Source organism: Neophocaena asiaeorientalis, unplaced genomic scaffold, assembly GCF_003031525.2.
Source record: "Neophocaena asiaeorientalis asiaeorientalis breed wild unplaced genomic scaffold, Neophocaena_asiaeorientalis_V1.1 scaffold108, whole genome shotgun sequence".
In the NCBI taxonomy this organism is placed as follows: Eukaryota; Metazoa; Chordata; class Mammalia; order Artiodactyla; family Phocoenidae; genus Neophocaena; species Neophocaena asiaeorientalis.
The window spans coordinates 4469215-4495400 of NW_020173770.1; the positions used below are offsets into that span (position 1 = coordinate 4469215).

General features: G+C 42.5%; 1 protein-coding gene across 1 annotated transcript in view; it reads left to right on the forward strand.

Annotated features, from left to right (window-relative positions):
- ADAM12 (ADAM metallopeptidase domain 12) overlaps positions 1-26186 on the forward strand; it is a 317443-nt gene that overhangs the window by 285901 nt on the left and 5356 nt on the right. The window contains exons 20-21 of the mRNA XM_024751588.1: positions 515-697; positions 22939-23057. Coding sequence (XP_024607356.1) covers positions 515-697; positions 22939-23057 — 302 coding nt within the window. The remainder of the gene's footprint in view (positions 1-514; positions 698-22938; positions 23058-26186) is intronic.

Genomic DNA, 26186 nt, shown 5'->3' on the forward strand with positions numbered 1-26186 from the left:
GGGGCACGAGACCCACACTGCGTCCGTTCTCATCTGTCGCTAAAAACAAGGCCACCAGGCAGGAGACGGTCCTCCAGACCCAGACCCTCACCTCCGCCCCGATGCTCCTTCCCCAGGAGTTTTCCTCAGTTCTCATCGAGCCTTGTGCACACTGAACTACGTCTCATTTTCACAAGTCCTTTGGAATTTCCTTAAGATCTGGTCTGTGTCTTCATGTGTGTTGGTGCTTCCTAAGGTTGCCTTGCACCTACTTGTTAACGAATTAAACCCGTTTTTAAACAATTAGATAGAAAGCAACCCCACTATTCCAGGTTTGGGGGTAGGGGAGGGTGGTTTGTTAGAATCCGGAAGCTGACATCAATAATTATAGATTCCCTCTGCTGTAAGCCCTTGATTTCTTCCCCTCCTCCACCTGCCCTCCCCCTGCAACTAGAGCAGATGAGTTAGCACTGCTTGTCCCTCCAGGGATTACACAGTAACGACCACATCATGGCTCTTTGCTCTGACCCCGCAGGACAATCCCAGGAGATTGCCGCAGTGTCAGCATGTGGACATCAGCAGACCCCTCAAAGCCCTTAACGCCGCCCCTCTGCCCAGTTCTTCTCAGCGAGGACTCCCGCCCCTGCACCCGGCTCCTCGTGTGCCCTGCGTCCCTGCCAGACCCCTGCCGGCCAACCCTGCACTCAGACAGGCCCAGGTACGCCCTCAGCTGTTAATTTGATGGCGGGTCATTCAGACCCAGACTCTGCTACTCGCTACAGTCTGAACTTGGGCGAGTTGCTTAAGTTCTCAGCACCTGTATGAAGTGGAGATAATTCAGCTCCTGAGATGGATAAAGAGGATCATCCAGGTAAAGCTTTTAGGACAGTGCTTGGTGTCTAGTTATGGTGCAATGTGTTTTAGTTATTATTAGGAATATTTTTATCTTTTCTATTCAGAATAGTGAGGGTGCCCATTCAACTTGTCATCTAGACCATGACACTTTTGAGAATGACAGGTGGCACTGTGAATAATTAGGCCTGGGCAATGAAACAGAGATGATCACTTTAGGAATGATAATGGGCATACTTTCTTACCTTTTTCACCTTCAAAAATTATTTACAAAAATGTTACCACCGATTTAGTTTCTCCATACCAGATGCAAGAGTGTATAAGACACTTTGTGTATATGACCTCATTTTTATGCTGTTTTTGGAAGTAACAGTTTGTTATGACATGAACAACAGGAAACTGGAGGTGGGGAAAAAAGTAAAAGCAACCAAATGAAAAGCACAAAGATATAATCACTGGTCATTTTTCATTGCTATCAATGTTATATTTTCTTCTATCAATTTTTGTTTACTTAAATGTCTATTTAACATAACTTAGATTATTCTATATGTATATTGATTTATATATATACTACTTCTTTGCCTTAAAGTCATTCCCATTTACCATGGCATTAAAAATTGTTTAAAATGTTATTTTATCGACAGCACTGTATGTGTATATAGAATACTTTTTTAAGTGCTTGCCAATTACTGGGCATGTTTGGATGTCTCCAATTTTTGCTATTATAAATAGCTCTCTTATGAAGGTCTAGATAGATAAATTTTGGACCACTTTAATTATTCCCTTGGAGAGATTCCTAAGAGTGAAAATAAATACTGGGTTGAAAAATGGTATAACCATTTTAAGCGTCTTAATGTATAAATTAAACATTTTTTCAGGATGGATACGCACTTATATTCCCATACTAGTACAGAGCATACTAGTACTAAGTATTAACATTTCAAAGCTTTGCGCATTTGATACATAAAACAAAATATTTTTCTGTGTAGTAGTTCTATAAATTACTGAAAGGGATGTTGAAGTTTCCAACTATAAATGCGTCTCTCCTCGGCCATCAGTTTTTACTTCATGTGTTTTGAAGCTCTGTTGTTCGTGGTACAAAACAATTAGGATCATTGTGCCTTCATGGTGAATTGACCCTTTTATCATTATGTAATGTCCTTTAGCTCTGATGACTTTGTCCTAAAATCTACTTTATCTCACATAAATACATTCACCTCAGTTTTCTTTTGATTAGGGTTTGCAAGGTATGTGTTTTTCCATCTTTTTACTTTTAATCGACCTATGTCACTTTACTTGAAATGAGTTTCTCAGAGACAACATATAGTTGAGTCGTGTATTTCTTCATCTGTTCTGTCAGTCACTGTCTTTTAACTGATGTGTATAGACCATTTACTTTTAATGTAAGTATTGATATGTTAGAATTGAAGTCTACCATTTTAATGTTTTTATCATACTCCTCTTTCCTGACTTCCTGTGGGTTTGTTGAACATTTTTCACTATTCCATATTGATTCATTAGGAATGTTTATATCGTCTGTCTGCACTTTTTTGTATGGCTGCCCTAGGGCAGGATTTCTCAACCTCAACAATGTTGGCAGTTGGGGCTGGATGACTGTTGTATGGGACTGACCCATGTATCATAGAATATTTAGCAGCGACTTGGTTTCTACCAACTATAGATGGCAGTAGCATGTGTAATCATGTCTCTAAATATTGCCAGATGTTCCCTGAGAGACAAAAGTCACCCCTGATTGAAAACTGCTTCTCTAAAGATTACAATATAGGTACATAATTTATCACAGTCTACTAGTATCAATATTTCATCACTTCAAGTGGAATGTAAAAACTTTACCTCCTTTTAGGTCCCTTTATCCCTCTGCCTTTAAGGTATGGATGTCTTAAGTGTTACCTTTATGTAGTGAGAACCACTTCAGATGTTGTCATTTTTGCTTTCAAACATCAAGCATGATTTTTTTAAACTTAAGAAGAATGGTTTACAGTATCTACTCATATAGTCACCCTTCCCATTCTTTCTTCACTTCTGATGTTCCAGGTTTCTTTCTGTTATCATTTCCTTTCTGTCTGAAAAAACTTCCTTCGGCTATTCGAGTTAGCCATTCGAAAGCAGGTCTGCTGGTGACAAATTCTCTTAGTTTTTCTTCATCTGAAAATGTCTGTTTCACCTTTATTCCTGAAGAATATTTTCAATGGATATAGAATTCTGGGTTAACTGTTTTAGTCTTGCAACATTTGAAAACTGTTGTTCTGCTTCCTTCTGGTCTTTATGGTGATGAGAAATCCACTGAAAAATTCCATCCACAGTCTCTCTTCCAGGGAAGAGATGAGGTCTGTTATTGCAAGGAGGGATGGAAAGCAGGGCTCTGCCAGCCCCAGCTTTTTCCTAGTGCCCACCCAGAGGTAGAGTAAGGTCAGGTATGGTCAAATGTTGCTCTTACTGGGTCACCCTTCTCCTGTTCTTTTAGCTAAAGATAGCAGGCTTTCCTCCGGCTTGTGTGTGTGTGTGTGTGTGTATTGCTACTGGCATTTCCAGATGGGGGCCTCTCCAGAGCCCAGGCCAAGATATAAAGGAGGGGAAAACAAAAACAAGGGCTCACTACTGGGTCATTCCTTGAGTTCTGAGGTCCCTAGCCAGTCCATTTACTTTCCTGCAACTTTTAGAGTGTCAGCTGCTTTATGAATTTTCTCCAGGATTTTTTGTTATAATTTTCAGGACGAATAGGGTGAAATGTGCTTATTCCATCTTGTCCAGATCTCATTTCTTTTTGCATTTCTTTGATTGCCAGGACACTTAAGCTGCTTTTTGTATATCTATTAACAAATGGTGTGCTGGTAAATTGGCTGTCCAAAAAAAAGCCTTGATTTGTAGGTAACTTCTCTGCTGTAAAAACTCCCCCATGATCAATTTCAAGTTATTAATGTGATGTCACTGAACAAGAAGTAGAGAATCAGCTGACATGAGCCGGTTACAGCTAGCTCCAGCATACAGCTGCTATTAACTGTATTTGTTCTGTAAGTTGTCTGTTCCCATCCTTTGCCTATTTTTTTCTCTGTGAGAGTTTTTCTTTCTGATTTGTTAGGTTTTTTTTAACACCTTTATTGGAGTATCATTGCTTTACAATGGTGTGTTCGTTTCTGCTGTATAACAAAGTGAATCAGCTGTACATACACGTACGTCCCCATGTCTCCTCCCTCTTGTTACAGTTCATTTGCTTAATGGGTTAAGAATATTTACCCTTTTCCAGTAATTTACTGTAAACATCTCCCTAATTTGTCTTTCAGTTTTATTTATTTATGCTATTTTTTGGTATAAAAGAAATTCCAGTTTTTAATATTTAATTTATTAATCTTTGGTGAATTCGCCCATTCCTTTTGTGCTTACGAAGTCCTCTCCCATTTCAGTCAGTTAAGATCCACCTATAACTTCTGTTTATGTTGTTGTCTGGTGACCATTCTGTCAACATTGGTTTTTGAACCTGTCTTGGATTTACATGGGTGGAAGGGGTGGGCACCTTCTAAACTTTTCTGGACTTATTCGAGAATCTGATGAAGGCTATGAACCGTCAGAAGATGCACCACTACTCAATATTTTGTATGCAAATTTCAGATAGTCACAGAGCCCATAAGCCACTTCCCCAAGGATTCCCTGGTACTGAGGCTTTTCCTGTCTCTGTTTAAGCCGCTTGCCTGTGTACCATGTGAAACTAGGACTGTCTCTAATAGGAAGGATATTTCTACTTGCTGGTGTCATTTTTCCTACCAGCAGTGAATGCCTACAGAAGCGACGCCTCCAAGAGTTCCTTTAAAGCAGGCCCCGAAAAAGGTCTTCATTCTGTTTTATGAAACTGAGGAAACGTTACCCTTTAAACATTAGTAACTGAAAAATCCACACTTCTCACTCCAGGCTGGTGTCTGTCTGTCTGGAGCTTTTCCGAGACATACGATACAGATGAAGCTCGCACTTTCCCTCCCATCACACAGAGGGAACTGGCATTAATTCCATGCAAGTGCGGTGCCTATTCGGAGGTGGCTCTGGTTTGGCAACGCGGATTGAATCCACTGACACTTTGTACTTTAGCATTACTAGTACCCTGTCCCACATGACATGACAGACACACGGCTACGTGGCCAGCCCTGCTTTGTTCATCCAGACTTACCATCTACACTTTCTGGAAGGAAAATGCTATCATAAACACCACAGTAGTGGTCAGCCTCACATCTGAAGGGTAAGTTAGCTCTTTATAGAAAATGTTTGATCTTTCCATCAAATGTTCTGTGTGATTTTTAAAAATCAAGGACAGTTGAATCAACTCCTTCTCTTGTCCACAAATGGGCCTTTCTGGGCTACCATTTCCTTCTTGGGGAAATGAGCCTTGGAACTCAAGCTTTTCAAACTAACTCCTCAGCCTTGATGGAGGAAACGAACTTTCATTTCCTTTTCATCCTGTCAGCTCTTTTAGAGGAAAATAATTCAGTGTGTTCATCTAGCTTTTAGCTGACTGCTGCCAAGTTCTCCTGAACCACAGCCTGAGCATGAAAGGCAAAGTGTGGGCTTGAGAAATGGCTAGAAAAATGATGAAAAAAATAAGAGGTCACAGGGGTGTGTGGGCACCTACAATTGTGTGCATAGGCAGGGAGCATGATAGACTATCTTTGCTCTGCTTGGCATTGCATTGGCCCTTGCCTTACCTTGTATATTAGGTTAGCAATCCACCAGGAATGGGCACTTAAATGAGGAGATCAGACAAACCAGCATCCATTTCCATCTTATAAGCCATGACAGAAGCACCAGGGGAGGTCTTCTGCACTGACAGCTGCTGGATAGAGCGTTTATCTCAGGCTCTGGAAGGGAAAGAGGAGGAAAGGAAAACAGGGCAAGTTCCAGGAGTGGCTACAGAAGGTTTCCAGAGGGTTTTGAGAGGCTTTCTGATGATGGTTAATCTTAAGGTATTTTAGGTGTTTTTTCTCTGATTAAAAAAGTGTTCAAAATCATCCAGTTTTGTACCCCAGAAAAGTCAATTTTACTGTATGATCGTTTTTTAAAGAGTAATGTATAATAAGGGGAGGAAATACACATGCACACCGAACACGTGTCTTGAGCAGAATTTTGGAGGGGCATCTTCGGGCAGCAGGCTTGAGCTCTGATGCCCAGGTAGCGGGAGAGATGGGGGCACGTGAGCTCAAGAGCTGTGCTTTATAGAGCGAAAGGATCACTTTCTCTCACCCCAGACATCGTTTGTAAAGTCAACCGACTTGACTTCCGGAAGGAAAGGGGGCCCAAGAAGCACTGGGAGAGCCAGCGACTCTAGGAGAAATAACATTGAACACCGAGTTTTACATTTCCCTTTTCTGCCCGTACATCCCCAAACCTCAGCGCAGGGGGCTAACCAGCGTGGCCTCGTGCCGGTCTTGAGTTGGTCGGCAGATGAAGGAGAGGCTGCAGTCTCACCAGGGGCATGTGTGCAGGGGGAGGACGGCCTCCTGCAGAGTCAGGCCTGAGCTGCGGGGAGAGGACCCAGACAGCAGCCTGGAGGAGCACAGGGTGGGAGGTGGCAGGCACAGCCGCCCGACACAGACACCACCCAGGGACCCTGATACCATCACACAAGAGAGGGTCTCAGGTTACTAAACATGAATTTAATAATAAGTGTGACTCAAAAGACTAGAAAATGTGAAGACATTCAGGTGACATTCTTACCCACCAACACCAGGGTGCCTAAGAGAAAAGGAAAGGATCGGGGACAAACTCTGGGAGTTTCGTTAAATTCCTAGGGTGTGGCAAACTGAAATCCTTTACGTAGTTTATTATAATTAATAGGCTTCATTCATTCATTTAAAGTTTAAATAAAAACACGTTCAGTGTCACATCTACGAAATAGACTTCCCTGCTCACAGAATTACGTCTAGAGAAGGCTGTGCTAAGAAGTTGGAGATCAAAACAGTTTTCTGCTGTCAGTCTGAAATGTGCCATGATTCTAATGGGAGTGTAAGTGGCACCTTCAACCCATAGATGGGCCATTCTTCTAACACGTAAAAATCACATGAAAGCATCACTTAGCACTTATCTGTATTTTTGTTAAGGTTTGCCCCTTAAAATGGCATTTGAACTAGACATGCTGATGTGTGGTCATACTTGATCTGGACTGTTTTATTTTTTTAAGCCCTTAGTTTCCTGGAAAACTTCAGGACGTGCTTTTTCTCCGTGGAATCTTATCAGTGAGTCATGCTACTGAACTGACTGGTTAAGATTGTTTTTCCAGTCAGATTAGCTTCTTTACTACAACAATAGGAAGCAAAAAACGACGACCAAATCTGTCTCTTAGATTTTTGCTGAATTAAAGTCCTTTCCTGAGACGGCAGATGGGCCTGTGAGAATGTTTACCAGCCCTGTTTCTGGCACCACTGGTCTGCACTGCAGAAATTTCAGCAATGGCAGGATTAATTTCTATTCTTATAACCAAGTGGTCTATACATGCCTACGTGTGTTTGAGTTATTTTACTAAGTGTTTTGGTATAAGGAGCTTCTCAGTTGTGTTTTGAATTGTTATGAAACAGCAAAGCACGTATCGAGCGCCAGTTATGTGGCTGATGCTCCCGGGCTAAGCACCTGGCAGGCATTTCTAACGCGCTCAAGGAGGCCTATGAGGCAGACAGCGCCAACAGCCCCATCGGACAGAGGAGGAGACGAGGCAAAGTGAAGCCAAATAGCAAGACCCCCCAAAGCAGGAGAGCCAGGGCTCAAGCCCATGTTCTCCACCTGCAGTCTTAAAATGGGTGCACAAGCAGGTGGCTGGAGAGAGGGGAGGGAGGCAGAAACTGCAGGAGGACTGGCATGATGAGCACGTTTCAGATCACTAACTCCCTTGATGATCTTTCGTTCATTTTCCCCACTTTTGCCACAGAGATAAAGGTGAAGGGCGATGGGGGGGGGGTACCTTCTGGCTTCGTGCAGAGCCTCAGACTATAACAAGAAAATCTTGCATTTCTCTTTGCTTTTGCTCGTAACAGTGTCATACTCCAGCCATTCTTGTCTAATATTGTCTTTCTTGGAACCAGCCCTTGTTCAGAACCATAGCAGTGGTTGCATTGCATTCCGGACGTTCGCGGCATCTTAAATGAAAAATCCTCCATGCATTTTTTGTAGAGGTGGAGATTTTCAGTCAGCGTTTCTGACAAACATGACATTTCTCCTCATCCACACCTTACCTGTGTCTGTAGAACATACAACACACCGTATTTTGTAAAACAAGACTAGCCAATCTTGTACATCTCTTCTAAGACTGTAGAGCAATCAGACTTGGCTTAAGTAGCCTCAGAGGGAGCGGGGGAGAGCTATTTCAAGGAGCCTTCCCTCTCCCAGACCACACAAAGAGTGATGAACAATTAACACAGGCTCTTATTCGTGAGAATAACTACTCATTCGTAAGTGCTTTGTAAGGATATAAATAGGAGCCAAAAATATTAATTTAGACCATGATTGAGGAACCATCAGGTGATAGCTGGTCGCTCTGAGGTTGAGCCCAAACTTTCAAAGTCATCTTCAACAGAATGAATTCAGTATCTGAATGGATTTGAAAGAGGATCTGCACCCTTGTGACCCGTGTGGGTGTCCGATCCTTAAACCAGCACTCACAAGAGTCCATTCACCAAGATGTTCTCCCAAAGAAGTGAGATGTTAATACAAGAAAACTGATCATTATAAAAGCCTTCGTTACTTTAGGGAGACCTAAAGCTAATAACTGAGAAAACGTGCTGGGAAGCGTCCTCTGTGCCTTCTCTGTGCTCCCCAGATTTCACCCTTTTGCCCAGGTGTCCTCTGAGACACCCCCCCCCCCCGCTCCTGAGCCTTTCTGCAGTCCTCCCAGGGGTCTCCTTACTCACCTGCCACCTGAGCCCAGAGTTACCCGGACACCTGTCCTGCCCCGTTTCAGAAGGCACAAGACTGAGTTATTCATCTCCAGGTACACCTCAACCCAGGCCCTTGAACACAGTAGACGTGTAGGAAATATGCTGAATCGATGTGAATTTTCAGTAGTAAATAATAAGCCTTGTCACCGGCTCACTTACTCCCGGGGTGGGGTGGGGGGAGGGGCTGCCATATCAGTGAGTCATGGGTTAGCCGGAGTTGAAGCCACTTACTCCTATAAATGTAAAGTGTAGTTACCAAGGTTTTGGACTCCTGCTAACCTCTGCCTGCCCAGTACTTCCAGAAACTTCAGCTAAAATTTGTTGGGTTTCATATCATACACTGACTTTTTTTTTTTCTCTATCCAAGCCATTTATTTGAAACACCAACTATATGTAGGATAAAGTCAGTGTTACGTGCTTGTCAGTAACTGTAGAAATACAGAACCAGTGAAAACCTTTGTACAACCGTAATGACACTCAAAAGAGAAATGTATCATTTTACAATGCTTCACACAGAGGAATTCAACTTTGAAGGTATCTAAATAAAAATATATTACTTTAAAAAACACTATGTACAATTGAAGCGTAAACAAGTTTTACAAAGTACTCGTCACGCAAGTTGTAGGAAACACTTGCATAGGACATGAAATCAGTTTTAAGAAAAATTTCTGAGCCTTTAGCATTGAAGACACTTGACTTTATACCAGTAACAACCACAAGAAATGCAATGTTGTAGAAATTACACTAATATTTACACGACAAACCCATCTGATGTCTCTAAAGGTACTGCACGTGGAAGCACCCGTATCTCCCTGGAGAGAAATAACTTCAGAGGGAAGCCGTTTAACTCATTACAGTAATCAATGACATGTTTGTTTTCCACTCACTTCCTGTTACTATAAACACCCAGATTGTACATGAACAAAATGGATGCCTGATACTTTACCTTTACATTTTGTAACAAACAATGGATGCCTATAAGTAAAAAATTCCAACAGTGTAAAGGGTTATTAGAAAACAGTCTCTCTCCCACCTTTGTCACCAGGCTCCCTTCCCAGAAGCAATCATTGCTACTAGGCTTTTGTAAAATGTAATTTAGAATACAGTGAAAAGTCTCTTCCACCTGCCTCTCTCTGCAGAGTGAGAGATTATGGAAAATTTGGAAATTTCAGACACTCAAAATTGGAGAGGAAGGTACAGTGAAACCTGGCGGCCCGTCACGCATCTTCAGCAACCATCACCTTGCTCTCACTCTTATTTCAAACCTTAGCTCCTTGTTGTGGATTCAAATGGCAGCACACTCCGTACTTCTTTCCACTTTGGTTATTCCAGATCTACCTCATCCTTTTCACTGGCTGTGTAGTATTTCATGGTAGAACCACACCATAGATTCTTTAACCAGTCCCTTACTGATGGCCACATGGGTGGTTTCCAATCATTTGCTACTTCAAACAGGCATATTCTTGCCCAGGTACCTTGGGCCGATGCATGACGATGTACGTGGGATAAATTCCTGGGAGCACAGTTGCTGCTCAAAGGCCATATGCATTTAGAAATTTGGTAGATGAGGCAGAAATGCTTCTAAAGGAGTCGTCCCAATTTCTGTTCCCCAGGTCTTCACCAGTATAGTGCGTTCAGAGATTTTTTTTTTATCTTCGCCAACGTGATAGGTTGGAAAAAAAAGTATCTACATTTTTCTTCCTAAAAATGAGATGTAAGATCTTTCCACAGGTTTAAAATCCATTTGTTTTTTTCCCTTTTTCATAAACTGTGTTGTCGCCTCCTTTGCCACTTTTTTTTTTTTTTCTGTACGCCACCCTCTCACTGCTGTGGCCTCTCCCATTGCGGAGCACAGGCTCCGGACGCGCAGGCTCAGCGGCCATGGCTCACGGGCCCAGCCGCTCCGCGGCATGTGGGATCTTCCCGGACCGGGGCACGAACCCGCGTCCCCTGCATTGGCAGGCAGACTCTCAACCACTGCGCCACCAGGGAAGCCCTGCCACTTTTTATTGTCATGTTTAGAAAGGCTTGTCTACCCAAAGGTTACAAATATGTTTTTCTATTTCTTATACCTTCATGATCTTTTCTTCACATTTAAATATTTGATCCATCTGCTCTTTAGTGTATAAAACGAAGTAGGAATCCAACTTTATTTTTCTAGATGACCACCTAACTAACCCTCAACATTGTTCATTGTATTTGTGTACTTATTTGTCCATTATTGGCTTATCTTTTCTTTATTAGATTTACCTGGTTTCTCCTCAACTCCTCCTACCCCCAAAGAACCAGCTCTAGATTTTATATATGACTTTCCTTTTACTATTGTTAGACCACAGAAACATTACTTTCATTACTTTCATTTCCCCTCTACAAATCTGAGATAACATCTCTCTCATTGGACTTTGTGATAATTAAATGAAAATATCTAACATTATTAGAATGTCTGTAATGTCTTTGCTAAATGATAGTAATTAATTTTTTATTTTACTAATTATTTTCTGCTTTTATCTTTATCACTTCCATTTTTAGGTTTATTTTCTTTCTCTAACTTCTTAGATCATTATTTCATTTTTATTCATACTTTTATTCATACTTGATTACATGGCATGTAAGTCTAGGAATTTCCCAAACACTGCTCTGTCTGTACTTACTCTAACTTGTAGTGTTTTCCATATTTATAATTTTTCAATAGTCTATGTTTTCTCTTTGGTTTTTTCCTTTGGCCCAAAGATTGAAATTAATTCTGGGGCTTCCCTCGTGGCACAGTGGTTAAGAATCTGCCTGCCAATGCAGGGGACATGGGCTTGAGCCCTGGTCCGGAAAGATCCCACATGCCACGGAGCAACTAAGCCCGCGAGCCACAACTACTGAGCCCATATGCCACAACTACTGAGCCTGCGTTCTAGAGCCCACGTGCCACAACTACTGAGCCCGTGCGCCTAGAGCCCATTCTCCTCAACAAGAGAAGCCACCGCAATGAGAAGCCCACACACCGCAACAAAGAGTAGCCCCCGCTCACTGCAATTAGAGAAAGCCCATGTGCAGCAACAAAGACCCAACGCAGCCAAAAATAAACTTACAAAAAAGAAAATTAGTTCTTTTATTGTTAATATTTTAAATACAGATTTCCCCGCTATCTGAAAGCAGAGCATTCCTGTGAAACCCTTTATAAGCCAAAATGGCATAAAGTAAAGAAGCGAAGGGATGCAAAAAATAAATCGAGATGAAGCACAGATGCTCGCAGACACAGTTCAGAGCTCTGGCAGCTTGATGCTGAGATGCTGAGTGTAGTTGACAGGGAAGGACCTTAGTGGGGCCCCTCCCTCTGCTCAGGGTGAGCTGTCTCTACAGTGGCTGCTGCCCAAAAAAATGCTGAAAGCCTTTTTTTGCTTTTTGCCTGTTTTTGTAAAAGCAAAGGTCCTCTTTGGATTTCTTTCAGTTAAGTGAAAACAGGTACTAATGTAGGTCTTTTGTAAAAGTGAGGTAAAGCGAACTTTCAAATATTGGGGAATACCTGTATTTAAAATATATAAAAGTAAAAATGATCTAAAATTCACCCATATTTATACTACATAGAAATAACCATTGTTACCTGTTTTTCTATGTATACACCTATTTAAATTTCAGATATATAATATGCATACATTTCTTTTTTTTAAAAAAAGGAAAAATTAAACAATATAGACTACCTCAGCCCCCCTCCAGGTATAATCTCTGTCCTAAGTTTGGTGTTGATTTTCTATAGCACGTTTCAAATATTTTTACATAAATAGGTATACGTGAAAATATATAGTATTTTGTGTTTTTCAGTTTATATAAATGGTATTAAACTAAGCATAACAAAATGTGTACTTAAACTCAGCTGTGTTTTACTTTTTGTTTCTGGACATTCTCTTTGGTCCTTATTCAGACATGAGGCTTGTCTTTTAAATACAGTAAGAAAATTTGTTCCAATAATTCCCAAATCTAAACTCTTTGGGTGTGTTACTGCTGAGTTTTTTATTGCTCCCTCCCTCTCTCTCTCCCTCCCTCACTATCTCTCCCTCTCCCTCTCTCATGATCTCTTGCTTCTTTGGGTGCTTGGTCATTTACTGTGAGCTACTAAATTTTCTGGAAAATTCTCTGGGAGCTCTTTCAGGTCTGGGATGAAGTCTGTTCCTCCAGAGAGGGTGTAATTTGCCTCTGTCAGGTGCCCAGGGCAGCACCAGCTTGAGGCCCCTTGAAATGGTTCAGGGCTTATGAGCCACCCAGATGATGTGAGGTCAGCTTCAGGTCCTCAGGGGCAATTTGTGGTTATAGGTTGGTCTGCCCAGCACCAAGAGAACTCTTCTTGTGTCTGCTAGGGATGGACAGTCGTATGTGTTTGCTTCTAGAATATTCTTACCCTGAGGTACAGTCCTTTGCAGGGCCCAACTTTATCAGGGAGAGGTCAGGAAGAGAATGGTGCCCTACTGAACTGAGGCAGGTGTGGACCTTCGACTCCTGCATCCCTCACCTTAAAAGGGTATCGAAACCAAAACCCAGGTTTCCCTAATTTGGCAAATGCCTATAGCTTCAGTGTACTACTGACCCCTCTGGGCTTCTCCTTTCACTTAGATGTTGGCCTGATAACATCTTGCTATCTTGTAGCTCTTTGATGCTTTTAAGAAACATTTTAATATTGTTTTCTTCTCACTGAATTTATTTTTATATCAAAAACTATAATTTTTCATTAAGAAGTATTATTTATGTTAACATGTAATGAGTTATTAGTGTTATTTTTATTTTTTTGATTTTTTATTTTATGTTGGAGTAAAGTTGATTAACAATGTTGTGTTAGTTTCAGGTGTACAGCAAAGTGATTCAGTTATACATGTATATACACGTATCTATTCTTTTTCAAGTTCTTTTCCCATTAACGTTATTACAGAATATTGAACAGAGTTCCTTGTGCTATATAGTAGGTCCTTGCTGGTTATCTATTTTATATACAGTAGTATGTATATGTCAATCCCAACCTCCCAATCTATCCTTCCCCCACGCACCCTTACCCCCTGGTAACCGTAAGTTCGTTCTCTAAGCCTGTGAGTCTGTTTCTGTTTTGTAATAAGCTCACTTGTGTAATTTTTTAATTCTTCATAAGCGATATCATGTTATTTGTTTTTCTCTGACTTTATTCAGTATGATAGTCCCAAGTTCCATCCATGTTGCTGCAAATTTCATTCTTTTTTTTTTTTTACATCTTTATTGGAATATAATTGCCTTACAACAGTGTGTTAGTTTCTGCTTTATAACAAAGTGAATCAGTTATACATATACATACGTTCCCATATCTCTTCCCTCTTGTGACCACACGGCTCAGAATAAAAGGGAGAAAAAGTAGAAAGAAAGAATTAGTAAAAGTAGAAAGAAGGAAGGAAGGAAAGAAAGAAAGAAAGAAAGGAGGGAGGAAGGAAGGAAGGAGGGAAGGAAGGAAAAAAAGAAAGAAAGAAGATAAAGTAAAATAAAATAAAGTAAGATAAAATATAATAGTTATTAAAATAAAAAGTAGGTATTAAGAAAAAAAAATTTTTAATGGACGGATAGAGCCCTAGGACAAATGGTAGAAGCAAAGCTATACAGACAAAATCTCACACAGAAGCATACACACTCACAAAAAGAGGAAAAGGGGAAGAAATCATAAATCTTGCTCTCAAAGTCCACCTCCTCAATTTGGGATGATTCGTTGTCTATTCAGGTATTCCACAGATGCAGGGTACATCAAGTTGATTGTGGAGCTTTAATCCGCTGCTCCTGAGGCTGCTGGGAGAGATTTCCGTTTCTCTTCTTTGTTCTCACAGCCCCCAGGGGCTCAGCTTTTGATTTGGCCCCGCCTCTGCATGTAGGTCGCCGGAGGGCGTCTGTTCTTCGCTCAGACAGGACGGGGTTAAAGGAGCCGCTGATTCAGGGGCTCTGGCTCACTCAGGCTGGGGGGAGGGAGGGGTGCAGATGAGGGGCGAGCCTGTGGTGGCAGAGGCCAACGTTGCACCAGCCTGAGGCGCGCCGTGCGTTCTCCCGGGGAAGTTGTCCCTGGATCCCGAGACCCTGGCAGTGGCGGGCTGCACAGGCTCACCAGAAGTAGGGTGTGGATAGTGACCTGTGCTCGCACACAGGCTTCTTGGTGGCGGCAGCAGCAGCCTTAGTGTATCCTGCCCGTCTCTGGGTTCCGTGCTGATAGCCGCGGCTCGCACCCGTCTCTGGAGGTCCTTTAAGCAGCGCTCTGAATCCCCTCTCCTCGCGCACCAGGAAACAAAGAAGGAAGAAAAAGTCTCTTGCCTCTTCGGCAGCTCCAGACTTTTCCCCGGCCTCCCTCCCAGCTAGCCGTGGCGCACTAGCCCCCTGCAGGCTGTGTCCACGCAGCCAACCCCAGTCCTCTCCCGGTGCTCCGGTGCTCCAACCAAAGCCTGAGCCTCAGCTCGCAGCCCCGCCCGCCCTAGCGGGTGAGCAGACAAGCCTCTCGGGCTGGTGAGTGCCGGTCGGCACCGATCGTCTGTGCAGGAATCTCCCCGCTTTGACCTCCGCACCCGTCGCTGTGCACTACTCCGCGGTCCCGAAGCTCCCCGCTCCGCCTCCCGCAGTCTCCGCCCGCGGAGGGGCTTCCTAGTGTGTGGAAACTTTTCCTCCTTCACAGCTCCCTCCCATTGGTGCAGGTGCCGTCCTTATTCTTTTGTCTCTGTTTTTTCTTTTTTTCTTTTGCCCTACCCAGGTACGTGGGGAGTTTCTTGCCTTTTGGGAGGTCTGAGGTCTTCTGCCAACGTTCAGTAGGTGTCCTGTAGGAGTTGTTCCACGTGTAGATGTATTTCTGGTGTATCTGTGGGGAGGAAGGTGATCTCCGCATCTTGCTCTTCCGCCATCATCCCCTCGTCCAAATTTCATTCTTTTTAATGGCTGAGTAATATTCCATCTTAAATATGTACCACATCTTTATCCATTCATCTGTTGATGGACATTTAGGTTGCTTCCATTTCTTGGCTATTGTAAACAGCACTGCAATGAACATTGGGGTACATGTATCTTTTTGAACCATGGTTTTCTCAGGATATATGCCCTGGAGTAGGATTGCTGGATCATATAGGAGCTCTATTTTTAGTTTTTTAAGGAACCTCCATACTGTTCTCCATAGTGGCTCTATCAATTTACATTCCCACTAACAGTGTAAGAGGGTTCCCTTTGCTCTACACCCTCTCCAGCATTTATTGTCTGTAGACTTTTTGATGATGGCCGTTCTGACTGGTGTGAGGTGATATCTCATTGTAGTTTTGATTTGCATTTCTCTAATAATTAGTACTGTTGAGCATCTTTTCATGTGCCTCTTGGCTATCTGTATATCTTCTTTGAAGAAATATCTGTTTAGGTCTTCTGCCCATTTTTTGATTGGGTTGTTTGTTTTTTTGATATTGAGCCACGTGAGCTGTTTGTAAATTTTGGAGATTAATCCCTTGTTGGTCACATCATTTGCAAATATTTTCTCCCACTCTGTGGGTTGTCTTCTCATTCTGTTTATGGTTTCCTTCACTATACAAAAGTTTTTGAGTTTAATTAGGTTCCATTTGTTTATTTTTGTTTTTATTTCCATCACTCTAGGAGAAGGATCAAAAAAGATTTTGCTGTGATTTATGTCAAAGTGTGTTCTGCCTATCCAGTCTTACATTTAGGTCTTTAATCCATTTTGAGTTTATTTTTGTTTATGCTGTTAGAGAATGTTTTAATTTCATTTTTTTACATGTAGCTGTCCAGTTTTCCCAGCACCATTTACTGAAGAGACTGTCTTTTCTCCGTATAGTCTTGCCTCCTGTGTCATAGATTAATTGACCATAGGTGCGTGTGTTTCTTTCTGGACTTTTTATCATGTTCCATTGATCTGTATTTCTGTTTTGTGCCAGTACCATACTGTTTTGATGACTATGACTTTGTAGTATAGTCTGAAGTCAGGGAACCTGATTCCTCCAGCTCTGTGTTTCTTTCTCAAGATTGCTTTGGCTGTACAGGGCCTTTTGTGTCTCCATACAAATTTAAAATTTTCTTGCTCTAGTTCTGTGAAAAATGCCATTGGTAATTTGATAGGGATTGCATTGAATCTGTAGATTGCCTTGGGTAGTATAGTCATTTTGGCAATATTGATGCTTGCAATCCAAGAACATGGTATATCTTTCCATCTGTTTGTGTCATCTTCGATTTCTTTCATCAGCATCATAGTTTTTGGAGTAGTTGCCTCCTTAGGTAGGTTTATTTCTAGATATTTTACTCTTTTTGATGTGATGGTAAATGGGATTGTTTCTTTCTCTTTCTGATCTTTTATTGTTAGTGTATAGAAATGCAACAGATTTCTGTGTATTAATTTTGTATCCTGCAACTTTACCAAATTCATTGATGAGTTCTAGTAGTTTTCTGGTAGCATCTTTAGGATTTTCTATGTATAGTATCATGTCATCTGCAAACAGTGACAGTTTTACTTCTTCTTTGCCAATCTGGATTCCTTTTCTTTCTTTTTCGTCTCTGACTGCCATGGCCAGGACTTCTAAAACTATGTTGAATAAAAGTGGTGAGAGTGGACATCCTTGTCTTGTTCCTGATCTTATAGGAAATGCTTTCAGCTTTCCCCCATTGAGTATTATGCTAGCTGTAGGTTTGTCATATATGACCTTTATTATGTTGAGGTAGGTTCCCTCTACATCCACTTTCTGGAGAGTTTTTATCATAAATCGGTGTTGAATTTTGTCAAAAGATTTTTCTGCATCTATCGAGATGATCATATGGTTTTTATTCTTCAGTTTGTTGACATAGTGTATCACTGATTTGTGGATATTGAAAAATCCTTGCGTCCATGGGATAAATGCCACTTGATCATGGTGTATGGTCCTTTTAATGTGTTGTTGGATTCAGTTTGCTAGTATTTTGTTGAGGATTTTTGAGTCTATGTTAATCAGTGATATTGGTCTGTAATTTTCTTTTTTTGTTGTATCTTTGTCTGGTTTGGGTATCAGGGTGATGGTGGCCTCATAGAACGAGTTTGGAAGTGTTCCTTCCTCTGCAATTTTTTGGAAGAGTTTCAGAAGGATAGGTGTTAACTCTTCTTCAGTGTTTGATAGAATTCACCTGTGAAGCCATCTGGTCCTGGATTTTTGTTTGTAGAAAGTTTTCTAATCACAGTTTCAATTTCAGTACATGTGATTAGTCTGTTCATATTTTCTGCTTCTCCTGATTCAGTCTTGGGAGATTGTACCTTACTAAGAATTTGTCCATTTCTTCTATTAAATACATTTTATCCAACAATTTTAGAGAGAAGGTAGGTCAAAATAACTCAGCCTGCCATATATCTGGAAATGGATGATCCACCTCCCAACTTTGGTTAGTTCTAGACTATCTATATTATTATGGCTAATAACATTTACTTTCTGTTTTGTAGCCATAATTCCCACAATTTTGTTACCCTTAGGTCTACATTGAAGGGATTTAGTGCTTAATCTCCTTACCACTGAGCCATTCTTTTCCTGGCTGGCTGAAGTTCATTCTATTGGACTTCCAGAATTCCTTCCAGAAGAGCTCTTAGGAGGTATATTCCCTGAATTTTGTATGTTCAAAGACACTTGGCTGTTGCTTTATTTTTTCAATGACAGTTTAGGCATAAAATGAATGGATCACACTCTCTTTCCCTGAAACTCTTAGATGCATGCTTCCTCTATCTGCTCTGAAGAAATCAGAAGCTGGCTTATTTCTTTTTTCCTTGTAAGTGACATGACTCTGTATCCTATTAATTATGTCTTAATTCTGATAAGTCTGATTCATTTCACCCAGGGAAACAGTGTACACTTTCAATCCATAGGCTTGACTCTTTCAGAAAAGTTTTTACAAAATAAATCTGGGTATCTTTTCTCTCTTTACTATTTGTTCAGATCCCGTAAGTGACACCATTTATGTATATGTTGTATCACCTTTGTCTATGCTCTTTGTCATTTACCATTGAACTTCTCATTTCCCTCAAGCTGGTCCCCACAGCGCTGACTATGTTCAGTACCATCTTGGTCCTTGGTTTGCATTGTTGCTTTATTTTTTCCTTTCCCCTTTCACTTGACTTTTGCCAGCTCCTTTTTCATGACCTTATGTATACATTTTTGCCAGTGGCTTCTTAGTTTGCCTTTTGTTTATCATGGTTCCTTCCTTCCTTCTTTCAGTAGTTTTGATTAATGTATCTAAATTCCTCTTTAAACGAAGCGAGGTCTTCCTGGAAAAAACAACCAGTTGCAGGACAGTTGGGGGAAAGGCCAGGTCAGAACTCAGGGCCACCTCCAAATTGCCCACCTCACGGGGGGCCATGGGACAGAGGGCTTTGAGGGATAGTGGTGGTTTGGCCTCCCCTGATTTCGGCAGAGACCCTGCCAGGTCCCCTCCCCTGCTCCAGGTGTGCACAGATGGTTGGGCTCATCTGCTGCTCCTTCAGCCCTGAGACACATACATCATCTGCTCACTCTGTACTCTTATCCCCGGCAGGTAAGGTGGATGTCTCCCCCTCTGCATTTCACCAGGTTGGCCACGTAGGTGTCCCTTCCATGGTCTCTCCTCAGCCCAGCCTGCTGGACACTTTGCATCCTTTTCTCATATATTCATGTGGGGCTATACATTTTTCTCAGAGGTGGAGTTTTGCTCCTTCTTGTGCATTTTCTTGACTGTTTTCAGGTGGTTTTAGAAAGAAGGGACCAGGGACATCTTCCAGCTAGGTGGAAAAGTGCTCTTTAAAGGACCTCTGCTTTTTCTGAATAAAGAGTAAAAAGAAGTTGAGGCATTTCCCAGAGAATCCGTTGTCCTTGGTGTTATCGTGAAGTGTGTATTTCTACAGGGCCAGGGATGGGCCAGATGGTGAGCAATGTTTATGCTGCCCCCCGCCCGGCCCTGCACGAGCTCACCAGGGATCTCTGTGGCATCTCTGGCGTTTTCCTGTGATAACACCCAGTCTTCCTGGGGAGATCCCTCGGGACAAGCAGGACGCGCTTATTCTTGCTGATCACGCAGAAGGAGATAACAGCTGAGAATTCTCTGTGATGGTCAAAGCAAGGGGCTATATTTGGATCTAAAAATTTGTTCTCATCCCTCTAAAAAGTTTGAAATATGTGGCTTTTGCTGAAACATGAGCAGAAAATGGAGAAATGAGACAACTCTATTTAATAACAGATCTCGATTTTTCTCCAGTACCTAGACGTTGAGAAGGCAGAGAAATGGGGGTCTGAACTCATTTCCTTGTTTAAAATGAAAATCAGTCTAAAGAAATGTTTATTGAGTGTGAGCAACTTGGCCTGGAGTCATTCCTCAGCTCCATTGCCATGGCTCTTTGTGGCCAGGCTGGATCGGACGTCATTGGGAAAGCCCAGGTTCAGGTTTTGCAAAGGCAGCTTGAAAAGCAGTGCCTAAAAGGGAGTGTGGAAGTCCCACCCCTTTCTGCAAGGTCAAGGCACATGCAGCTTGTGCTTCTGTGCAAATGCTTCATGGGCTCCATGTCTGGTCCCTGAGGAAGGAAGATACATCATCTTTGACTAACCCCGCTGTTCCATGATGCCAGTTTGTCCCAGTTGGGCCCGGTGGGAAGCTGGCATCTTACCTAGGCAGCTACCTGTTTCATGTTTCCATCAAAACCATGTCATGGGCATGGCAGGAGGGAGGGGGCTTGGTGCCTCTGCTGAGCCCAGGTTTGAATCAGAACTTTCAATCAATATCTCCACTGTTTGGGCTTTTATCACTATGGTGACCATATAATTTGTCCTCTAAACCAGGGCACATGAGAAAGTCTATGATTAATAAATTAAACACAGCTGTAAATTGGGAATGTCCCAGGCAAAACCAGAATGAATGGCCAGCCTATCTCCTAAGGTTCCGTGATAAATGCAAATATATTGTGATACACTGTAACATACCTCTCACTTTTTCTCCAGTAGTGTAATAAAAACCTGACATTATCTTTACTACCAAGACTAGATATTTATTCATACTTAGCGGCAAAGCTGGTATCATTTAGTAGTGAATTCTTTAATCCTCAGACGTGGGTGCGTGCATTCATCTTTACATCCACATATTAGCGTGCTCATTATTTTCTGCCACCTTATAGGAAATGGAGCTTGGTTTAGTGCCATGGTTTATCACCCAGCGTTTGTTGGGAGGATTATGGCGCTTTCAGATGGTTGAATTCACTCCTTCAATAATAGTAGTTGTGAAGCAGTAGCAGCCAACACGTATTGGTCGCTGTGTGCCAGGCTCTATGCTAAGAGATTAACAGGTAAGCTCTCCCTGAACCCTCACATCATCTCCTCTCTACAACTTAAAGAAGTTAAATAACTTGTGTGCTCTCAGAGCTTGTAAGCACAGAGCCTGGTTGGATATACAAACAGCCTGACTTCGGTGCTTGTGCTCATTGTATGGTCTGTATTTCCAGTGACCGTTGTGTTCTATTTTACATTCAACAGGCTGTTAATATTTCCATTAGTGAGAGCTGATGTAGAAATGGCACTTGTAAGTCTGTTCCTTGTTCGGTGGCTCCTTCCTATCCCAGTTTCCCCATTGTTTCAAGTTGCTGTATTTTCCATACAGCTGTGGTTGACAGACTCCTGTGGTAGCTTCCTTTGCTTTATAAAGCTATGTTAAATTGTGACTATATTGTCGCCTTCTTTTAACTGAGCTCCGATTGCTGCGGAGATATAATTTTAGTGGGATGATTACTATGAGAAATTCAACTCGTATGTGTTTAAATCATCTTGAGTATTCTGGATGTATGGAATACTGAGTTCCATGAGAGTGTATGAGGTCATCTGTTTATTAGGATGTCCTGTCTTCCTTGAGTTTCTAGCACCATTTCCTACAGACTTTCTGTATATGTGTGAGTGCTTCTATGCTCCAAGGACCAGCACAGGTGGTGCCTTGATGCCTATGTTCACCCTGGGCCCAAAAGAGTGTGTTATCAACTCTCACTGACTTTCCAACCTGGCTCCAGTGAGCCCCACTCTCACAGTAGCCAAGGAAGGGACCCCAGGAACACAAGTGCCTTTTTTTTTTGCGTTGGGGGTGGGGGTTGTGCCGGGTCTTAGTTGCGGCAGGTGTGCTCCTTAGTCGCGCATGAAAGCTCTTAGTTGCAGCATGCATGTGGGATCTAGTTCCCCGACCAGGGATCGAACCCGGGCCCTCTGCATTGGGAGCGCGGAGTCTTAACCACTGCGTCACCAGGGAAGAAGAATCATTGTTATCTATATTCTGGGAGCTTCCCATACATTACTTTAGTCCTCATAACAGTGCTATGAGATGGGTCTTGTTTTCTCTCACTTTACAGACAGAGAAGTTGAGGTTCAGAGAAGTCAAGTGACTTGCACGAGTCCCAGAGTATTGGTATTTGTACAAAACCCAGAGCAGATACTCCAAGTTCATGCTCTGCCCACCTTCTGCCAACTCCCTCACTGGCCTCTGGTCAATACAGCACCGCCCCCATCAGCTTCCTTACAGAACAATATCTGTCCCTCAAACCACTGTGTCTTGGGTTTTCCTTCTGGGTGTCATTTTCCAAGCCAGTTTGTGACTCTCTGAATGAATTATTAGAAAATATTTTGGTAGAAGAACCTTTGTGTATTTCATGGAGGGATGTTACTGACCCCATACTGATGGGTGAAGGATGGTCACCTTCATTGTCTGGTTCGCCCACAGCTGAACAAGTTCTGTTACAGGATTCTGGCAAATTTGAGGCAATGAATGTGTTCTTTGAAAAGATTTTCACCATCTTCTCATGTTAGGCCTTTATAAATTGAAAAGAAGCCTAAAAGCACAGGAAAGTTTACATTCCCTGGGTAACACTGGCCCAGAAGCACCAGCATCAACTATACTTCCAAGGCCTGGGAACAGCATGGCAGCTGAAGACCCATATTTGAGTGACTGTAACTAAATGATGCTATGGTTAAATCTTTAACACAGGTCACCCACCCTCACACACACACGCACGCACCACCACCACACCTGTGCGGTTAGATGATCGTATTCAAAGAGTTTACAGTAAATGAAACTTGGGCTGTGTAGCAACTTAACCACTCTGCTCTCTCTATCCCACTCTCCAGGGGACTCTAACAGCTCCTGAGGTCAGCGTCTTGTCCGAGTTCACGGAGCTGGTGATCAGACATAATCTTGTGGTTTATTGCAGGGAACTCGTAAGCCAAACCCTCCTCAGAAGCCTCTGCCTGCAGATCCTTTAAACAGGACAACCCGGCCTTCCAGGACCCTGGGACAGCAGGAGTCTGGGCTCCGCCGGGCGCCCATCAGGTTGGTGTGATGCATCCATGTCCCTCTTTTTCTCCCCAAAACTATGTGGGCGCAGCTGCACCGAGCCATGCTTCTCAAGCCACAGGAGGACATGGGGGTGGCGCTGGCGGCTGTGCGTCCTGCACTCCCCACCCCCGGGAACAATATAAAACAGACGTGAGGGCGAATCTAAAGAATAAGCAGGAAGCAGCTGGGAGCTATAATTGTAGGCATCACATGTCACTCTTAGCAATGATCCCAGCCTACCCATGAGATCAACTCAAGATCAAGTAGAACAGATCCCTCGAAGCTGTGCCTGTTGATCTGGGCTGCGTCATGTCCCCCAAGGGAGAGAAAGCCAGCAAGTGGTGCGATATTATGAAAGCTGGACGCTTACCTCCAGAAATCCCACTTGGACCTTGATGGCCTCTGCCCAACCCCTGGGATCCCGAGACACGAGGTGAGGTTGGAGGGTCATGGATGAAATAAGGGGAATGTAAGAAGTCAGGCTAAAGAAGCTGCTGGGCAGGGGTAACTGGGAGCTTCCCCCTCAGCTGGCACAAGGAATCACCTTTGAAGACTCAGCTGCGGTCATGTCCTACGCCCTCCCCAAGGGGTTGAGGGCACAGCCCTGAATCTGGGCTTGGGCAGCAAGGCTTAACCCAGTGGTGTGCTGGAGCCAACCCACACTGCTTTGCAAGAACTATTAAATTTTTAGGAATTTTGCAAGCTAGGTGTTAAGCCTAGCCATTCTTAAAAATTATATAAGCTGGCACTGATACCAGTTACATTGAAAACAAAGGTAAGAAATGCTCAAAGCTTCTCACCTCCATTTTTTTTTTTTTACTATATTTTACAGCAATCCACATTTTTTTAACATCTTTATTGGAGTATAATTGCTTTACAATGGTGTGTTAGTTTCTGCTGTATCACAAAGTAAATCAGCTATACGTATACATATATCCCCCTCCCTCTTGTGTCTCCCTCCCACCCTCCCTATCCCATCCCTCTAGGGAGACCAAGCTGATCTCCCTGTGCTATGCAGCTGCTTCCCACTAGCTATTTTACATTTGGTAGTGTATATATGTCCATGCCACTCTCTCACTTCATCCCAGCTTACCCTTCCCCCTCCCCGTGTCCTCAAGTCCATTCTCTACATCTGTCTTTATTCCTATCCTGCCCCTAGGTTCTTCAGAACCATTTTATTTATTTTTTTAGATTCCATATATATATGTGTTAGCCATACAGTATTTGTTTTTCTCTTTCTGACTTCACTCTGTAGGATAGACTCTAGGTCCATCCACCTCACTACAAATAACTCAATTTCGTTTCCTTTTATGGCTGAGTAATATTCCATTGTATATATGTGCCACATCTTCTTTATCCATTCATCTGTTGATGGGCACTTACTTAGGTTGCTTCCATGTCCTGGCTATTGTAAATTGTGCTGCAATGAACACTGTGGTACATGACTCTTTTGAATTATGGTTTTCTCAGGGTATATGCCCAGTAGTGGGATTGCTGGGTCATAGGGTAGTTCTCGCAACCCACATTCTTGAGATTACTGTATCTGTCATTCCTATGTGATGAAGATGCCATGCCATGGTGGCCACTGCACATCTCTTCCATGTTCAGTCACATCAGGTTGGGAGCATGAGTATTTATACCATGGAAATCAGCAAATGCTCTAGATCAGGCCCTCCTCCGTCCCCCCAGTGGTGGGTAGTTAAACATTTACCAGCACACAGATGGGTTAAACCCTCAGCCAAAACATCTACCCCCTGAGCAGGCAGCTTGCTTTGTGAGCTGCAAAGAACCAAAGGTAGGTGTTGGCCAGGCCCTGGGTTCAGTAATTCAGCATCTCTGAAGGGAAATGCTACACGCTCATGATTTCATTACAGCTCTTAGGAAAAATGTTTGGCCCACGAAAGAGATAGCTGCCTAATATAGCTCAGATAAAGCCGGTCAAAGGGTCAGGACAGTGGTTTAATTCCCGACTACACAAGTACAGAAAAACTCCAGAACATCCTAATTATTTCACTGTGGTTTGTCCACTAATCTTGCAGTTACTTTTCTTGTTCAAAAGGAAAAAAACAAACACCACTTGACATGGACATGAAGAGGGGAAGGGCCTCTCTTTTTAAATTTTTATTTTATTGAAGTATAGTTGATTTAGGGTTAATTTCTGCTTACAGCAAAATGATTCAGTTATACATATATTCTTCTTCATATTCTTTCCATTGTGGTTTATCATAGGATATTGAATATAGTTCCCTGTACTCTACAGTAGGACCTTGTTGTTTACCCATTCTACATATAATAGTTTGCATCTGCTAACCCCAAACTCCCACTTCTCTCCCCCACCCTCCCTCCCCCTTGGAAACCACAAGTCTGTTCTCTAGGTGAGTCTTTTTGTTTTAGTAGATAAGTTCATTTGTGTCATATTTTAGATGCCACACGTAAGTGATATCAGATGATATTTGTCTTTGGCTTACTTCGCGTAGTATGATAATCTGTAGGTCCATCCATGTGGCTGCCAATGGCATTAGTTCATACTTATTTTTACAGCTGAGTAGTATTCCATCGTGTATATACGCGTATATACCACATCTTCTTTATCCATTTCTATGTCGACGGACATGGAGGTTTGCTTCCATGTCCGGGCTGTTGTGAATAGTGCTGTAGTGAACACTGGGGTGCATGTATCTTTTCGAATTATGGTTTTCTCCAGATAGATATATGCCCAGGAGTGGGACTGCAGGATCATACGGCAACTCTGTTTTTAGTTTTTTAACATAGTGGCTGCACCAGTTTACACTCCTACCAGCAGTGCAGGAGGGTTACCTTTTCTCCACACCCTCTCCAGCATTTATTGGTTGTAGAGTTTTTTGGTGATGGCCATCCTGACCGGTGTGAGGTGATACCTCGTTGTAGTTTTGATTTACATTTCTCCGATAATTAGTGATGTTGAGCATCTTGTCTTGTGCTTTTTGGCCACCTGTGTGTCGTCTTTGGAGAAATGTCTGTTTAGATCCTCTGGGGAAGGCTCTCTTTTTAAATGATCTCAAGCAGCGGCCAGTTGCTGACATCAGTGCAAGCTGGCTTTGGTCTCCTCCTGGAAGGAGAACCCTCTGTATGTTCATTTCCGAG